Source organism: Podarcis bocagei (genome assembly GCF_964188305.1).
Source record: "Podarcis bocagei genome assembly, chromosome: Z".
In the NCBI taxonomy this organism is placed as follows: domain Eukaryota; kingdom Metazoa; phylum Chordata; class Lepidosauria; order Squamata; family Lacertidae; genus Podarcis; species Podarcis bocagei.
This window is the reverse complement of record NC_138140.1, coordinates 35141971-35159443: the sequence shown is the minus strand read 5'-3', so window position 1 is coordinate 35159443 and position 17473 is coordinate 35141971. Positions and strand designations below refer to the sequence as shown.

General features: G+C 43.4%; 1 protein-coding gene across 1 annotated transcript; it reads right to left on the bottom strand.

The window, feature by feature from the left end:
- Positions 1–6326: 6326 nt before the first annotated feature.
- Positions 6327–16769, bottom strand: RAB33A (RAB33A, member RAS oncogene family). The gene is made up of 2 exons (XM_081180101.1): positions 16219–16769; positions 6327–6939 (listed from the first exon to the last, which is right to left on the bottom strand). The coding sequence occupies exons 1-2, from the start codon at positions 16411–16413 to the stop codon at positions 6484–6486; spliced, it is 651 nt and encodes a 216-aa protein (XP_081036227.1). The 5' UTR covers positions 16414–16769; the 3' UTR covers positions 6327–6483.
- Positions 16770–17473: the final 704 nt, after the last annotated feature.

Below are 17473 nucleotides of genomic sequence, written 5' to 3'. Positions count from 1 at the left end.
TACAAGGGGCATCTTTCCTAGTGAGTGAGGCAGCCCCTCAGGGAAAGGCCCTGGAAAAGAGCGTCTGCTTTGCATAGAGTTTAAAAAACAGTGGAGAATCAGGGTAGGTTATGTCATAGCTGTCAATTTTTCCCTTTTCTTGCGAGGAATCCTATTCGGAATAAGGGGATTTTCCTTTAAAAAAGGGGAACGTTGACAGCTGTGGGTTATGCTATTAGTTGCCTTCCACATACGTTCCAAGGCAATATACAAAGTATAAAAGAAACAAGTAGAAACAGTTACTACAGCACAAACAAAACAAAAGAGTTTAAAAACAATACAAAAATGGACACATACTCATCCAGCTGGAAACTGTTCTTAATACAGTACTGTACAGTTAATTTCTTATAACCCGTCACAGGACCGTATGTGGCAGGAGGGTGAGTAAGAAATTAGTAATAATAGTAACAGTAATAATAGCATAGTAATAATAGTTTCCAGTCAATTCAACTACATGCATACCCTCCAACATTTCTCCCATTAAAATAGGGACATCCTATTCCATAATAAGAATAATAAGAATAATTTTATTATTTATACACCACCTTCTGACTGGGTTGCCCCAGCCACTCTGGGTGGCTTTCAACATATATAAAAATACATTAAACATTTTTTTTAAAAAAACATTCCTATACAATGCTGCCTTCAGATGTCTTCTAAAGGTTGTATAGCTTTATCAGAATTCTAAGGTATCAAATATAGAATAAGTGGTCATAAATGCATAAGGTAAGCACACATACCTAAGTATATAAACCACATGTTTGAAATAGTACAAGAGAGCAATCCTGAAGCAATTTTGACTCTCCCAAAGTGACATCAAATGTTTCTCTGCAATAGGAGAAAATGGGGAAAGCTCTCCAGTTGTATTTTCACTTGCAAATCCCATTCACAAAACTGCCTGCAATTCAGCCCTTCCCTTCTGAAATTAGGGCAAAGTTACCAGATTTTTTCCCAATGGATCGCGGGATACTTTTCAACTTCAATGGATTTTGTATGGGGACTGATTTGTAAATCCGAGGACTGTTCTGGGAAACGGGGATGTCTGGTAACCTTATTTTAGGGTGGTCTTGGGCTAAGGGGTTGGCAATTTCAAAAGCCTTTAAAGGTCCCTGGACACTTTGTTCTGGATCTCTATTACCTCCTTGAAAGGAGGGGAGGGAACTCTGTTGCAACAGAAAAATGAAGATCTTCCTTGCTTTCACTATCCTGTCTCCACCCATTCATCTCTGACTGATCATCTTCTTCTTCTTTGGTGAGTAAGATTGCCTTCCATGAACACTGACTTAACAGCATGTTTGTAGGTGACTGTGGAGGTCAATTCTGGATCCACACGTCTTTCCACAGTGGGGACATAAGTTTCCGGGCTTAGGGGACTCAGTCCCTTGCAGAGTTGGGCAGAAAAAGCCAACCACCTCTAGTTACTATATCAATAGTTACTTATCTCCTTGGCTTGGGGTCACATAACTCCATACCCTTCAGCATTTCTCTGATGAAAATATCATATGCATCAACATTTATTCGATGAAAATAGAGACTTTCTAAAGAAAAATGGGACATTTCAAAGTAAAATCAGAAACCGGGATGGCTTATGTTAATCTGGGACTGTCCCTGGAAAATAGGGACACTTAGAGGGCCAGCTACATGTTGCATCCAGCTAATAATTGTAGACTATTAGCTTTTGTGAATTACTGTAAGCATCATTTAATTCACTGGTCCTTCAACTCAACTACTGGGTCATAGCCTGATCTAAGGTGGTGTGGGTAATGTCAGCAGCACTCCCCACCCCCGCTCCAATTATGGTATACTATAGTAATCAGAATAAGAAGTAGGTCCTCAAAGGCATGTTGGGTGGGTCCTGGGTCTGAAAAAGTTGAAGACTACTACTTTAACCAGACTGGAATGGGAGCACTGAAGACCTTGTCCTGCAATTTATGACACCAACAAACTGTGTTTTTATAGTTCGGCATCTTATTAACGATCTAAGCACTGTACAAATGTTTGTAAAAGAAACAACACTGTCCTGCAGGCTTAAAGAGCTCCTTTCGCATTTCTAGCGGGTGTGAGTAGGAAGGAAGCAAAGAGGTGTGAGCAACAGCGACCAGCCTCATAAAGAGCCAGCTAATTACTTTTCAGCAGGCAATGACATCACCAGTGCCTGATAAGTGTTGGTCCATTTCTAAACATTTACCTCTCCTTTATAAACAAACTACCACACTGGGCTTATTTGACTTCTGGCCTATTGCAGTGTGGTATCAGGGACCAAAGCTGCAGGGGCTAAGAGATGCCCCTGAGATGCCTTTTCCCAGGACAACCTCTCCCACACCCTCCCAGTGTTTGTATCAGGGCAGGTCCATTTGGTTACCAACAGGGAAGGTTGGTGTCCATTGGGACTGGTGGGATGGAAGGCTAGCAGGAGACCGAGGCAAAATGAATATCAGATACAGAGCTAATAATAGGCAGAGCCAACCTTTTCTTCTTTTGTCCCCATCCTCCTTCCAGCCAACATGTAGACTGTGGAGGAGGAAGTTGACAAGCAATTCCACTCTTCTGACTGGTTTAAAATAGGAAGGCAGGCAGGTTGGGGCTAGCTGAGGGCAGACAGAGCTTGGTGGGGCCCATTTGGTCCAGAACTGCAGATTTTTGACCATACAATACCTGTGCTTTGTCAGCCTCGCTGGCTCCCATTTAATCTCCGAGCCCAATTTAAGACGTTTCTAATATTTAAAGCTCATGAGTATTGGGACCAGGTTACCTGAATATCTGCCTTCCCTCATATGTACCTACCTAAACATTATGATCTCCTTTAGAGGTCCTGTTCTGAGTGAACCCATCAAATGAAGTAAGCGGGGAACCACTAGTGTAATCTTTCCCAACTTTGGGTCTCCGTATATTGCTGGACTAAAGCTCCTGTTATCCCAGAAAGCATGGCTCGATGGGCAGAAATGTTGGGAACTGTGGTCCAACAACATCTGCGGACCCAAGGTTAGGAAAGGCTGCACCAGGGAGTAGCATGCTGGTTATGGTACAGCCTTCCCAGAAAGCTTTGTCTGGCACCCCATTATTCCTCACCATTGGCTATGCTGGCAGGTACTGATGGCAGTTGAGAGTCGAACACAACTGGAACACAGACACTGGTCCAGCTAGCTCAATGTTGTCTACAGCAGGTATGGGGAACCTTTGTCCTTCCAGGTGTTGCTGAACTACAATTCCCATCATTCCCTAACTAATGACCATGCTTGCTGAGACTGATGGTTGCTGTAGTTCAGTAACATCTGGCCAAAGACTCGCTAAGCGTAGTCTACTTGTAGCTTGCAGCACCTCTCCAGGTGTCAGACAGGGGTATTCCCAGTTCAACCTGGAGATGTCAACATTAAACCTGAGATCTTCTGCATGCAAAGTAGATGCTCTACCACGGAGCTATATACCCCATCCCCATATAGAGAGCAGCTTGTTCCCCATCTCTGCTCTAATCCACAAAAGCTGATGCACCAGTAAAATGTTTCACAAGATCCATGCAGACCCCATCAATTATGTGGTTCCTTCCCATGATGGTGTTTCTGCTTCCACGGACAGCCGGACAGGTCTGAGAAGAACCACATTAATAATACACTCCTCAGAGATGACCTAGGCTAGTTTTATGCCTGATCAGAGAAATTTAAATAGGATTCCCCATCTCCATGAAGAAAGTATCACAATCCCCTCTATTTTTAATGTTCAGGTGGTGAGTGCCATTACATATGTAACCAAAATAGTACTTCCCATGTGTGATAGGGAGGCATCAGCAGGATCAGGGTAACTCCAAGATTTACAAAGTACAAAACATTTTATTTTATCTTTGTGAAAAAAGCCCCTAAAGGGGAAAACCATTGAGGACTCTGAGCATGATCAGATGCCACAGAATGCAAATTGACAGCTGGAGGCAGTGGGGTGGAAAATAAGGAAGGAGGGGGAATGGAATGGAGTATCCTGAGCAGGAGCAGTTCATAATGCAACATTCTCTTGCAGATTCTGTTGCAGGTTTGGATGGATTTGCTGGGATAGCTCAGTCAGTACGTGAGATCTTTTAATCTGAGGGTTGTGGGTTTGAGCCCCATTTTGGGTAAAGGTTCCTGCATTGCAGGGGGTTAAACTAGATTATCCTTGTGGTCCTTTTCAACTCTATAATCCTATGATTTTATGATATGCTAATGACAATTCAAGTCCTTTCATGCTTACAGAGTTGGAGCCAAAACAACACAATCCTTGTACAAAAGAGACCACTGGAGTTAGGCTAACCAGGAGTTTTGCAGATAGTTAAAAAAATGTGCAAGGGGAAACATTTCCCCATGCTGCATTGAGGAAGATGCTCAGTGCTAGAGCATGCGTCATGCATACAGTCTCAGGTTTAACCCCTGGCATCACCAGGTACGGTTTGTAGTGTACCCTGTCCAAAACTCTAGAGATTGATGGACCAATTCATTCAACTCAGCATAAGGCATAAGTCCTATGTTCTTATTCCTTCCTCCCGCCCTGCCCTATAAAATGCCAGCCCCCTAATAGCTAACTAGCTGTGTAAGTGGAGAAAATAACAGACAACTAGGTAGACTGAAGTGGCTATTTTTAAATGTCCCCAAGGATAGAAGAGATGGCTGCTCAAGCATATCAATGGAGAAACTATGACATTTAATGTAGCTGGGTTTGGGCATCATTGTGTCACAGCAGCTCCTCCATCCCCTGGTGATATAGTTTAGGAACCAGGCCTTTTAAAGCAAACTGACAATATTGGAAGTGAGACATCAACCTTTCAGCCAATCTTTGATGGGTGAACTTTTCACACTGATCAGCTCAGAGATCAGCTCCAACTTAAGTCAGTGAGCACTGCTCTGTTCAGTACTAAGCATCCTGGTTAATCCAGTCAGGAAGAGAGGAGACCAGACCATTTACAGCCACCATTCATAGACAAGGCTGTGAGAGTCAAGCCCTGGGTCTGCCTCCTGGTGACTCAGAAACCAGTGACAGCTGGTGAAACCAACAGCCAGTCAGGAGAAAGAGAGGGGAAGTTTTAAGTGTAGGCTTATTGTTTTAACTGTCAGATAGGTACTCAAGAATGTAGACCGGGATTATATGTGACAGAGCTTTCCAAACTTTTCATGGTGGTGGCACACTTTTTAGACATGCATCGCTTTGCAAGACAGTAGTTCAGTTTTAATAGCAAGGTAAAGGTAAAGGGACCCCTGGCCGTTAGGTCCAGTAGCGGACGACTCTAGGGTTGTGGAGCTTATCTCGCTTTATTGGCCGAGAGAGCCAGCGTACAGCTTCTGGGTCATGTGGCCAGTATGACTAAGCTGCTTCTGGTGAACCAGAGCAGCGCACAAAAATGCTGTTTACCTTCCCGCCGGAGTGGTACCTATTTATCTACTTGCGCTTTGACATGTTTTCAAGCTGCTAGGTTGGCAGGAGCATGGACTGAGCAATGGCAGCTCACCCGTTATGGGGATTCGAACAGCTGACCTTCTGATTGGCAAGCCCTAGGCTCTGTGGTTTAACCTACAGCACCACCCGCTTCCCTTTTTAATAGCAAACCAGAGGTTAAACTAACTCCTTTCCGAGCATTTGCACGACACGCCTACACACTGCAGCCAACACACTAAGGTGTTGTGACACACAGTTTGGAATGCTCTGGTCTGCATATTAGACAGGGACATTGGAGATATGGAGAAACTGTCAGTATGGGCAGTTGGGATTTGGGCTATCTGAATGGGTTAGCCAGGCAGGGCAACCCAGTTTTGATTCCCTGAAGAGATCTTAAATTCCAGAAGGGAATGGGTGGGTGTTGCTGATTAGGAACATTAATAGCCATTCTAGGTAGGAAAAGTCTATCCAAATCTTAAGATGGAAAGAGTGCTGCTTTAAATTCTCTGTAAAGAGTTTGTGTCTTGAACCAAGTTTAGGATCTCCCTTAGCATCATCATCATGCTTTACACTCTCATAGAGTGTGTAACTTAATAAACATTAAGTTTTGTAACCAAAGTGTCTCTTCATCCTTTGAACCTATGCATGGGAAATGAGTGCATTTTGTGCAGCCTTCGCAGAAGTACACCACCTTGCTTGGCAGTGTAATCATAAATACTACCAGAAACAGCTAAGTCTATACTTCTCTCCTGAGTTAATAACAGGGCTGTTGTTTTTCCTGTTAACATACCAATAAAACCAGTCACGTTACCCAGCACCCATCTTCAGTGAAGGTGTTTATCATAAGGGCTTGTTCAGATCACAAACCAGCAGAAACAAAGCTACAACCAAACCAGTTGAATGCCATACAAATTTTATTATTAACTTAACATTTAACTTAGATTGAGACAAGCGGGTCTTGTTTCAGTTCATCGAGGGACAAAACCATCTGCCCTTCTCACTCACAGTCACACACATACCCATTAAATGGTCAGGAATTGCAACCTCAATAGTTCAGCAGGGACAAGGGTTTTTGCTGCTCCCGTCTGCATTAAGCGTCATTCTAGGTGCCTTCCCCTGCTGCCTCTCCATATCCCGATAAAGTAGAGACTTCTGGGCCTTCAGCCGGCAAGCCAGACACATGAAAATAGATTCCACATTCTGACTTTCTTTGGGGTCCTTGGCTGAGGTTTCAAACAAAAGCATATTATGTGCATCAGCAAACTTCAGGGCCATGCTGGATGGGACCTGGATCTGGTCCCGCAAGTCACACTTGTTTCCCACAAGCACTTTAGGGACAAGGGCAGGGACTGCATGGCCATTGCACTCCTCAATCCAGGTCTTAAGATTGATGAAGGAAGCCATCTTGGTGACATCATAGACGAAGACAACAGCATGCACATTGCGGTAGTAGTGCTCCACCATGCTCTTCCGGAACCTTTCCTGGCCTGCTGTGTCCCAGACCTGCACCTGTGGAACAGAGCAGAATTTCTGAAGAGTCTACAAACCAGGTAGAGAGTACATTCATGCAGGATCAGCTCCACCATTAAGGGTCGACATGGAGGAAGATCCAAAGATCAAGGTATGAGACCTGCTTTGCCTGTAGACAATCCCTGGTTCAATTACAGGCGGAGCTTGGAATGTCTCCTGCCTAAATCCTCAAGAGTTGCTCCCAGACTTTGTTGAAAATATTGAACTGGAAGGACCAATGGTCTGACTGGGTATAGGGCAGCTATCTATGCTCATATGAAGGCCCTCAGCAAGGTGCTTTTGGCAGGCTCTGGGCTCACCCATCTGAGGCAGCAGGCAGCTACAAGTTGCCACTGAAACAAATTCCCACAATGCCCGTGCTGTACTGTCGTCTTTTTATTTTGTATAATGGCATGGAGCCAAGCAATGGCAGAGGCACTGTGGGAAAACTAACAAGGAAGCTCACAGACCCAGCCACTATGTGTATGTGTACACACGCGCATGTACTCACCCAAGACAGGAGCCAGGGCAAATGAGCTCTGAAGGAAATGCTAGAATCTTTTAACAGCTGACAGAAAATGTCCAGCCTCCATTTATATCCAGCTTTTCCTTCAAGAAGCAAAGAGTGTCCCACATGGTTTTTCCTCCCTCTTTTATTTTATATAACCCCCTGGTATGGCTGAGATTTCTCCCAATTCATCTTCTGAGCTTTGTGGCTGATTCACAATTTGAAGCTGGACCCTAGTCTGACACACTTAGGCCACCACATTATCTAAGGTCATATCCACACCATTTAAAGCACATGGTTTCCCCCTAATGAATGCTGGGAACTGTAGTTTGCCTGCAGTGCTGGAAATTGTAGCTCTGTAGGGGTAAACTACTGTTCTCAGAATTTTTTGGGAGAAGCTCTAACTTTTAAAGTGGTGAAAGTGTGTATTGGTTGTGATCTAGTTTAAAATATATGCAGATTTATAAACTGCTTCACAAGAAAAATATGCTGAAGGGGTATATTCAATAAAAATCAAATATAGAAGCCTAAAAGATTATGAATTTGGAACAAGAGGGTGATAAATTGAAATTACAGAGTCATGAGAAATTGAAGACCAAAGTACGAGATTGGCTCCATTATTATCAAATAATGGAGGTTTATAAACAAGACAGGAAAATTGGCTTCCAGGTGGAGAAATCAAAATTAGAAACAGAATTGTTAGAACCCAATGCTAAGAATTTGTCTAGAATGTATAACTTGTTGCTGAAATGGAATACACAAGATGAAACAATTAAATCAGCTATGATTAAGTGGGCACAGGACATTGGTCATAACATTATGTTTGCTGACTGGGAACAGTTGTGGACCACCGGTTTGAAATTTACGGCATGTAATGCCTTAAAGGAAAATATTATGAAAATGATTTATAGGTGGTACATAACCCCAGTCAAGCTAGCAAAAATCTACCATTTGCCTGATAATAAGTGTTGGAAATGTAAAGAAACTGAAGGTACCTTTTATCACCTTTGGTGGACGTGCCCGAAGATTAAGGCTTTCTGCGAAATGATATATAATGAAATGAAAAAGGTACTTAAATGTACCTTCCCTAAGAAACCAGAGGCCTTTCTCTTGGGCATTGTCGGCCAATTGGTGTCAAAGAAAGATAGAATTTTTTTTATGTACGCCACCACAGCAGCAAGAGTACTCATCGCAAAGCATTGGAAGACTCAAGATCTACCCACTCTGGAAGAATGGCAGATGAAGGTGATAGACTATATGGGACTGGCTGAAATGACCGGCAGAATCCGTTACCAGGGGAAAGAGACGGCGGAAGAAGATTGGAAGAAATTCAAAATTTATCTTAAGAAACATTGTAAAATTAATGAGTGCTAAAATGTTGAGGTTTTAGGGAAAAAAGGGGACTACAGCTGTAAAAGATTAAGTAAAATAAAAGAATAAGGGAAAAATTTGATAAAAACAAGTGTTAGGATTTGCTGAAATAATTTTGGAAATTGGGATGTAGAAAGGGGAGGTATGGGGAAGTCGGCGAAGTAAGGTTTAAGAAAAAGGGATATGAAATTATACATGTTTGTTCGTGTGTTTGTTTGTTTGTATTGTGTATTGTTTGTGTTTATAAAAACTGTGAAAAACCAATAAAAATTTTATAAAAAAAAATATTAAAGATTATGAATTCAATAAAATCAAAGTCAATTAAAGTTTTTTCTACAATTATAGTGTAGCACCCTGCTTGTGGTTAACGCTTAGCTGGAATGAAATATTCAACGCAGCAACAGAGAAATTAAAATAATAATTTATTTGTCAGACAAATAAATGAGAGGCACAGTGGTATATGGTTACCAAGCTCTGGCCTGGCCTCCTGCCATTATGGCCAGCCCTTATATTTCCTTAATCCACCCCCCTTTGCTCCTCCTGTGGCTGCCTCTGTTCAATCAGCCTGCTTGAATTTCCTATTGGCTGATTGCTATAACCAATTTTAAGATACACTCATATCCTCCTGTCCTTATATGGAACACAAAGAGCTATATATTGTTACATCTATAAATGACAAATAAGTAGTAATATATCTTACATGTGTCTCAACAAGGAATCTTAATTACCAGCTCACCTCTTGCCTTCCTTGCCCTATTGCCTTCTAAAACAAATGGTTAATCTTAAATTTTTATCTTAAACATATGTCAAGGATCTTGAGTTTCACATCAACATTGAAAGATCTCCTTCATTTGAAGGTTTCCAAACAAATGTCTGACAACTAATATATCAGGATAGCTCGGATGGCGTCTCCTTGTCTAGGAGGAAAACACTGTCAAGGTTCTCTAAAAACAGCTGGCCTGCCTGGCATGAAACTTTTGAAAATCTAAGCCCATTTAATTTAGGAACCTGATCAAGATATAAGCCAATATATGCCTTGATTAAAAATGCAGTCTATATTCAGATGCCACAATAGAGTTATTATTCCCTAATATGACCCATTTCATAGGTAGGGTCAGCCTTCTCCCCAGCTGAGACAAGGAGAGATTAACAAGAAGACATGGGCCTACTTCCTAGCCCACACCTTTCTTAGTTGAGTAAACATGAATTGACCTCCCTTCACCTAATCTTTTCCCACAACCAGCAATCTCTTCCACATGTTAGCCTTTGTAATCTGGTCCTGAAGCAAAACAAGGCCAAATGGCCAATCTTTGTCCTCAGAAGGTTTTCTGAGGACCTGGAGGCAGAGGAGCTTCAAGGAAACTGGGTCTGCATTCATGAGGCAATAGGAATACACTGCACTGCTTAAGATGGGGTGCCGGTACTTTTTTTCAAAGAGGGCCAGATTTGATGAAGTGAACATGCATGAGGGCCGACCAAATTAAATTGACCGCCGGGCTGGATTAGGCCCCCAAAACGGACTTTGGACATGCCTGGCTTAAGACCATGTGGGCTGGTTCCACTCTTGAATGCTTCCTTGCTTTTTGTTGTTTTTTAATTAAAAAAACCCCACACACTGCATCTTCTTTGTAACCTGGGGCAGGCAGGCTCTTCAAGGAGAAAGGTTTGCATGCAAATCTTGGTCTGCTGTGATGGCTTTATATTTGAAGTGACGTTTTCCACAGCCTGGTGCAGTTTGCCCACAGCACTAAGCCAAAACCACAGCTAAGCACGAATGCACTAGTGTGTGGATTCTCACAGTGTAGCCTTATGAGGCTTTGCCCTCGGGTGGGAAAAATATTGCGTCCGGGAAAGTTTCCCTTCAACAGTAAAAAAGAATAGTGGCTGCTTCACTTCCTCCCAGGGTCATCCTGCTCCCATGCTAGTACCTGGAACTAAGGCATGCTCTGGCTTAGCATTATGGTTTGCCTCCTGCAGATAAGGCATGAGCAGTAATCCAAAAGCAAACCTTGGCTACAGTTCATGGTTTGTTTGGAGTGAGACAAACCCCGAGCCTCAGAGTTCAGACTTAACATTACGCCAAACCACCTCTTAGCTATGGGGAATGAGAGCAACAGTCATTTTGACTGCGTGTACCCACACACTCACATTATATGGGGTTATTTTTAGAGAACATGTTCATATGGTTGGGAGAGGATGCAAGATTGCCATACAGAGGGCAACATGTGCGTTTACAACCCTGTGTGGTAGGAAAAAGCTGCTGTGGGGGGAGAGGTTTGCAGTTAAGAAACTGCAGTGAGGAAAGGGTCAAGCAAAATGTTTCCTGCCAGCTCTCCATTATCAACCTCCCTTTTTTTAAAGCATTAAAAAGAAAGAAAGATGTTTTTAAACATTACATCTATTTGCACACTCCAGGTCAGAACCCACAACTGCATGGCATCCTGACCACTGGGGTATCTGCAGTTTTCTTTAAAAAGGAGAAACAAAGAGAATGAGCTATCAGATGCAAGGGAAGGCAGAGCTATTTCACCTTTGACAGTTGAGCAGGACAGGGAATAATGTTGACTGCAGCAGCTTGTTAACCTTAGGAAAAGTAAAGGTAAAGGGACCCCTGACCTTTAGGTCCAGTCGCAGACGACTCTGGGGTTGCGGCGCTCATCTTGCTTTATTGGCCAAGGAAGCCGGCATACAGCTTCTGGGTCGTGTGGCCAGCATGACTAAGCCACTTCTGGCGAACCAGAGCAGCGCATGGAAACGCCGTTTACCTTCCCGCTGGATCGGGATACTTGCACTTTGTGCTTTCGAACTGCTAGGTTGGCAGAAGCAGGGACTGAACAATGGGAGCTTACCCTGTCACAAGGATTCGAACCGCCGACCTTCTGATCGGCAAGCCCTAGGCTCTGTGGTTTAACCCACAGCGCCACCCGCGTCCCTAACCTTAGGTAAAGATAACTGCAACTACACTAAACTCCCTCTCCTGAACATAATTCCCTGCTGTTCTGAACTGCGCTTGGGAACTGTGGAGAGAAAAAGGAGAAAGGTGGACATGAGAGTGGTGGACAGGTCAGATGCTGTGGCTGAATGCTTATGAAATTGCTCTGTAGAGTTTGCAGTGTGGGGTTGAATCCCAAGAGCACCTGATCTTTCGGAAGGGGCTGTAGGTCAGTTATGGAGTATATGTTTTCCATGCAAAAGGTCCAAGTCCAAGCCCTGGCATCTTCAGGTAGGGTTGGGAAAGATCCATGTCAAAACCCTATTGGTTGTCCATATGGACCAACCTTTCCCAGCCTGGTGCCCTCCAGATTTTTGGACTATAACTCTCATCAGTCCCAGCCAGCATGACCAGTGGTAAGGGATGATGTAATCCAAACCACCTAGAGAGCACCAAGTTGAGAAAGGTTAGTATATTAAGTTTAAACCGCGCCACTTTGCCAAATTCCTCTATTTTCTGCAGGGCTTCTTGTACACTTTTCTTTGGATCTTCTAATGTTAAAACTAGATCGTCAGCAAACACTTTTATTTTAAACTCTTTTACTCCCACCTTAACCCCTCTAATTTCTGATGTTTCTCTCAATTTCTTATTTAGAACTTCCAAAACCGTAATAAACAGCAAAGGTGACAGGGGGCACCCCTGTCTGGTCCCCTTAGAAATTTCAAAAGTGTCCAACAAATTATTATTTATAATAAGTTTGGCTTTTTGTTCTAGAAATATGGCTTCAATACCTTTCAGAAAAGACCAATAATGTTAGTTAAAAACATGAACAAAGAAGAGACAGAGGAATTGCAACAGGAGACAGGAGTCATGGTGGCTAAGAAAGTGAAATACCTCTAATATGGTTGACAACAATAAATATAAATTTGTATAAAGATAATTATGAAACTACATGGAGAGAGATTAAGAAAGATCTAGAAATTTGGGATAGGCTGAAACTCTCTTTCCTGGGCAGAATATCGGCGATTAAGATGAATGTTTTACCTAGAATGTTATTTTTGTTCCAAACAATTCCAGTGATTAAGGGGACAGGACAATGTAGATAGTGGCAAAAAATACTGTCAAGATTTGTCTGGCAGGGAAAGAAGCTGAGGATTAAAATGAAAATTTTGATAGATAAAAAAAGAGAGGTAGATTTGCCTCTCTATTATGAAGCGTCCTGTCTTGTATGGCTAAAAGAATGGATAACACTGGAAAACACAGACCTTTTGGATTTAGAAGGGCATGATAACAGGTACGGGTGGCACTCGTACCTGTGTTATGATAAAGTAAAGGTCCATAAAGGTTTTTTAAATTATGTGATAAGAAGGTCAATCTATGAGGTGTGGGAAAGAAATTAAAAATTATTGGAAAGGAAAACCCCATGGTGGATATCGCCAATAGAAGTGTTGACCATCAAGAAAGTTACCGTAACATGGAGGGAAAGAAGAAATTACTAGAAAAATTACTAGAAAAATGGAATAAGGGATAAAACTTAAGCCATATGATCAAAGAGAAGGTATGCTTACAGGTTAGTTGCAATACCATCAGGTTAATGATATACTGAAAAATGAAAAAAGGAAGCTGGGTTTGAAGACAAAAAAATCAAGATTTCAAATAGACTTAATAGAAGGCAGAGGTAAAACATTATCCAAACTGTAGGATTTGTTATTAGAATGGTTTACAAAAGATGAGAAAATGAAAGAAGCAATGATAAAATGGGCTATAGATTTTGGGCATAATATTGAATTGGATGCATAGTATGAGTTGTGGAAGGTAAATATGAAATTTATGGCATGTACAGCTTTAAAAGAAAACCTAATGAAAATGATTTATAGGTGGCATTTAACAGTGGTAAAGCTGGCAAAAATGTACAGGATGAAGGATAAAAAATGTTAGAAGTGCAAAGAGGTGGATGGAGATTTCTATCATATGTGGTGGACTTGTGATAAAGTTAAGAACTTTTGGAAGCTAATTTATAATGAACTTAAAAGTACACTTTACCCCAAAAACCAGAAGCCTTTTTGTTGGGTTTGATGGGGAAAGAAATTAATAAAGTAGACCAAAGATTCTTTATGTACACCACAGCTGCAGCAAGAAATATGCTTGCCCCAAACTGGAAAGTGCAAGAAGTCTCTACCATTGCAGAGTGGCAGACGAAAATGATGAGTTATGCAGAGTTAGCCAAACTGACGGGAATAATTTGGGACCAGGACGACCAGAGGTTTCAAGAAAGTTGGAGTAAATTTATGGTGTATATAAAAGACAATTGTAAAACTTTAAAAACACTGGCAGGATTGAAATAGCTCTTACAATGTATGGCAGATATAAGATTAAATAAATAGAATATGCAATATAAGAAAATAAAGGATACTCGCTGAAGTATCCCTTCAGCAGATGGGAAGTTGTGAGCTTGGCAGTGCTAAAGTAAATATGTGATTTACTGTATTGTATTGTTAAAGTATGAATAAGGAAAATAATAAAAAAATACTGGAAAAAAGAGAAAAAAATAGAAAGGTTAGTATAGGCAGTCTCCTATAGGAGTTTTTGCTCTTTAAAGGTCTATGCCTCATAGAAGCATATAACTGTAGAGTTGGAAGGGACCCTAAACATACCAAACTCCTACAACCATTCCTCATGAGGCTTGGTTTCCAAACCCTTGATCCTCTTGGTTTCCCTCTGCATACATTCCAGCTTGTCAATATCCTTCTTAAACTGAGTATGGCATTAGTATGCAATGTATACTTTGCCCTGGAATTTACTGTAACTGAGCAATCTGAACACTTCTGCAGATGCCGATTTTATGATAACTAAATATTCTGGATTTTATATCTTTCTTCTCCCATCCCCACTGTCAATATGTGTGCTCTCGATGGGCCTAACATTGCAAGGATGTAGCAGAGATGACTGAACCAGCACACATATATCCAGTCCTTAATTCCTGGTGTGCAAAAGTGATCCAAAACTAAAACATCCAGAGTTAATAACAGCTTCAGAATCCCACAGTATAGGCAGTCCTTGTGCAATCACACAGAGACCTCAACAGAAGTCTGCATAACAGAAGGACCAGGGGCTGAGTACAGTTTCTGGGCTGTGATGTGACTGTGAGAATGCACGGAAATCTTGGCCCTGCTCATAGCTCCCCCTTCTACCAGTGTATCTCCCCCACACCTTGTCCATTCTACTGGGAAGGAGGTGTTTGCTTAGTTAAACATGTGAAGTAGCCATAAAGAACAGAACATCTGAGCACAGTACAGTTATGGAGGCTGGTTCATTCATGCATGCCAATTGATTATGGACATGGTAGTGAACTGCCTGTAGGAACAGGCCATCACAGATTCCAGCACTGAAGCCAGAACTTTCATATCAGGCATAACAGGGGAGGCCAGAATTTTCATATCAAGCCAGAACTTTCATATCAGGCATAACAGGGGAGGAGGGTGTCAGTTCACAGATGCAAGTCATCAAGTAGTTGAGTAATGAAGTGATGTAAATGCAGTGAACGCTATGCCCTGGCCCTCTTTGCCACTTATATGGCATCACAACCAGCTTTAGCAATTCGGAGTTGCCAAGTTGGGGGTGAGGGACGGGGAATGCTTCCACCACACTTGACTTCCAGACACTGTGGAGCCCTAAAACACTTGTAATTTTAGAAATTAGCCACTGTGAAATTAATACCCCAACCTTCAGAAGAACCTAGAGCCAGAATGATGTAAGTAGTTAGGGAGAATATACATGCAACACAGTCAGCCATTGGTCTGTCTGTACTGAATAGCAGAGCCTATCCAGGGTTGCAGGCAGGGTTCTTTCTTCCAGCTTTATCAAGGATTGAACCTGGGACCTTCTGCATGCAAAGCAGGAGCTCTACCACAGATTTAAGGCCCTTCAAATCCTTACTTAGCCATTAAGTTTACTGGGCCAGTCCCCGTTTTGCTGTCTCTCCCTCCCTCATCATTTCCCACCCAATAGGGTTTTTGTGAGCATATTAAGATGGTGGTGAGGACAACAGCATCAGGATTCGGATTAGACAAAATATATACATCTTACACACCGTGCCTTAAGAAGCTTGCAGTTCAGGGTGGCTTGCCTACTGTTGCTCCTCCTCTACCCAAGCCTGTCTTATACTGGTTTCCCGTTACTCTCCCTAGTAGGGTTCTATAGCCTGCTTCTCTGGGAGTCCATCGATTTTTTGCTCCCCAGCTCTCCTCACCTCCATGGGGCGCCCTACATCCTTTCAGACATGGCAGCAATAGAAGACGAGCGGAGCTTTCAGAAGAAGCATCCTCAATTATGGTTGCTTTAAAAAAAACACCCCGATAACGGACGAAGCCACCTGGAAGGAGACCCGGCTCCCAGAAAAGGCTGTGTGCGCCAGGCCCGGTTCCCCCGCTCTCTCCCTCTTCCCTCCCTGCTTTTCTTCCTGCTGTACCTTGATATGCTCTCCCTCAATCTCCACCGCCTTCTCCCTGAAGTCCACGCCGATGGTGGCTTCGGTGTTTGCCGGGAAGGCTCCCCCGCAGAAGCGCACAGTCAGACAGGTCTTGCCCACGTTGGAGTCGCCAATGACGATGATCTTGAAGATGCGCGTCTGAACGGACTGCTCCATCGAGGCTTCCAGCTCCATTCTGGAAGGACACGCCGTCGGCGCTGGCTAGCAGGCTAGGCGAGGATAAGGCTCGGCTTTTCCGTAGCGCGAGAGCGGGAGGAACACGCCGCGCAAAAGGAACAAATAAGGAAACCCAACGTCAGGCAGGACTCGACGGAAAAGCTCAGGGTTGGCTCAGTACGGCCGGCATGGCGACCGGGGTGAAACACAGCTCCCTGCCTACAAGACTCCAAGCTGTCGGTCCAGCCAGCCGCATTTAAGCAATGAGTCGCAGCTGCGGGAGCACCCTCGAGTCACCGGCCAGGAGCCGCCCATCGCTCCGCGCTTTCATTGGCTGCCGACACCCAGCCGGCTCCCAGGCACAGCCCCAAAGGCGGAGCCTTAGCAGCACCCCACCGGCGCCTTGTGTTGCGCTTAGCCAACTAGAAGGCAGGACGAGGGAAACCAATAAGCCTGGGTGGCCCCCGCTTGCTTGCCGGCTCTCTCGGCTCCTAACTGTTCATCCCCTGCTGCGCATGGAAGTGTGCTCATTTCCTTAGCGCTTGCTAACATCTGAGACGGGGGTGCTTGGTGACCCACGTTCTGCTGCTCAAAGGAATGTAAAAACAATTATAATAGAAGGCACGTACGGAGGCCTCTCATGTTTACAGTGATGGAACGAACACATGCTGCCTAAACAACGCGCTCCAATGTCGGGGAGGGCTGTATTGCTGAGAATGTCGGGATAGGACTGGGAAGATCCTCACTCATGAAGCTAACTTGACCTTGGGCAAGTCCAGCAGAAAATGATGCTTCTTGGACTTCAGCTCCCATCATCCCTGACTTTGGTCCATGCTTGCTGGGGCTGATGGGAATCTGCATCCCAGCAACTGTCTGGAGGGCTCCACATTGACTAGCCCTGGCCAGTGGCCTACCTAGGGTCCCTTGTGCCCTTGGCAAGGAGCTGCATATGCCCACCCCCCAAAATAGAACCTTGATCCAACACAGAAGATTCAATGGCATATGCTCTCAGGTTAGGCTGTAATCTTAACCCCATTTACCTGGGACTAAATTCCACTGATTGGACGCGGGTGGTTTA

Bases quoted from the DNA above. Each gene is read 5' to 3' on its own strand.
- RAB33A (XM_081180101.1), bottom strand. From the start codon at position 16,413: ATGGAGCTGGAAGCCTCGATGGAGCAGTCCGTTCAGACGCGCATCTTC. The intron at 6,940-16,218 runs GTACAGCAGGAA...TCTGTTCCACAG, and splicing joins TTGAGGGAGAGCATATCAAG to GTGCAGGTCTGGGACACAGC.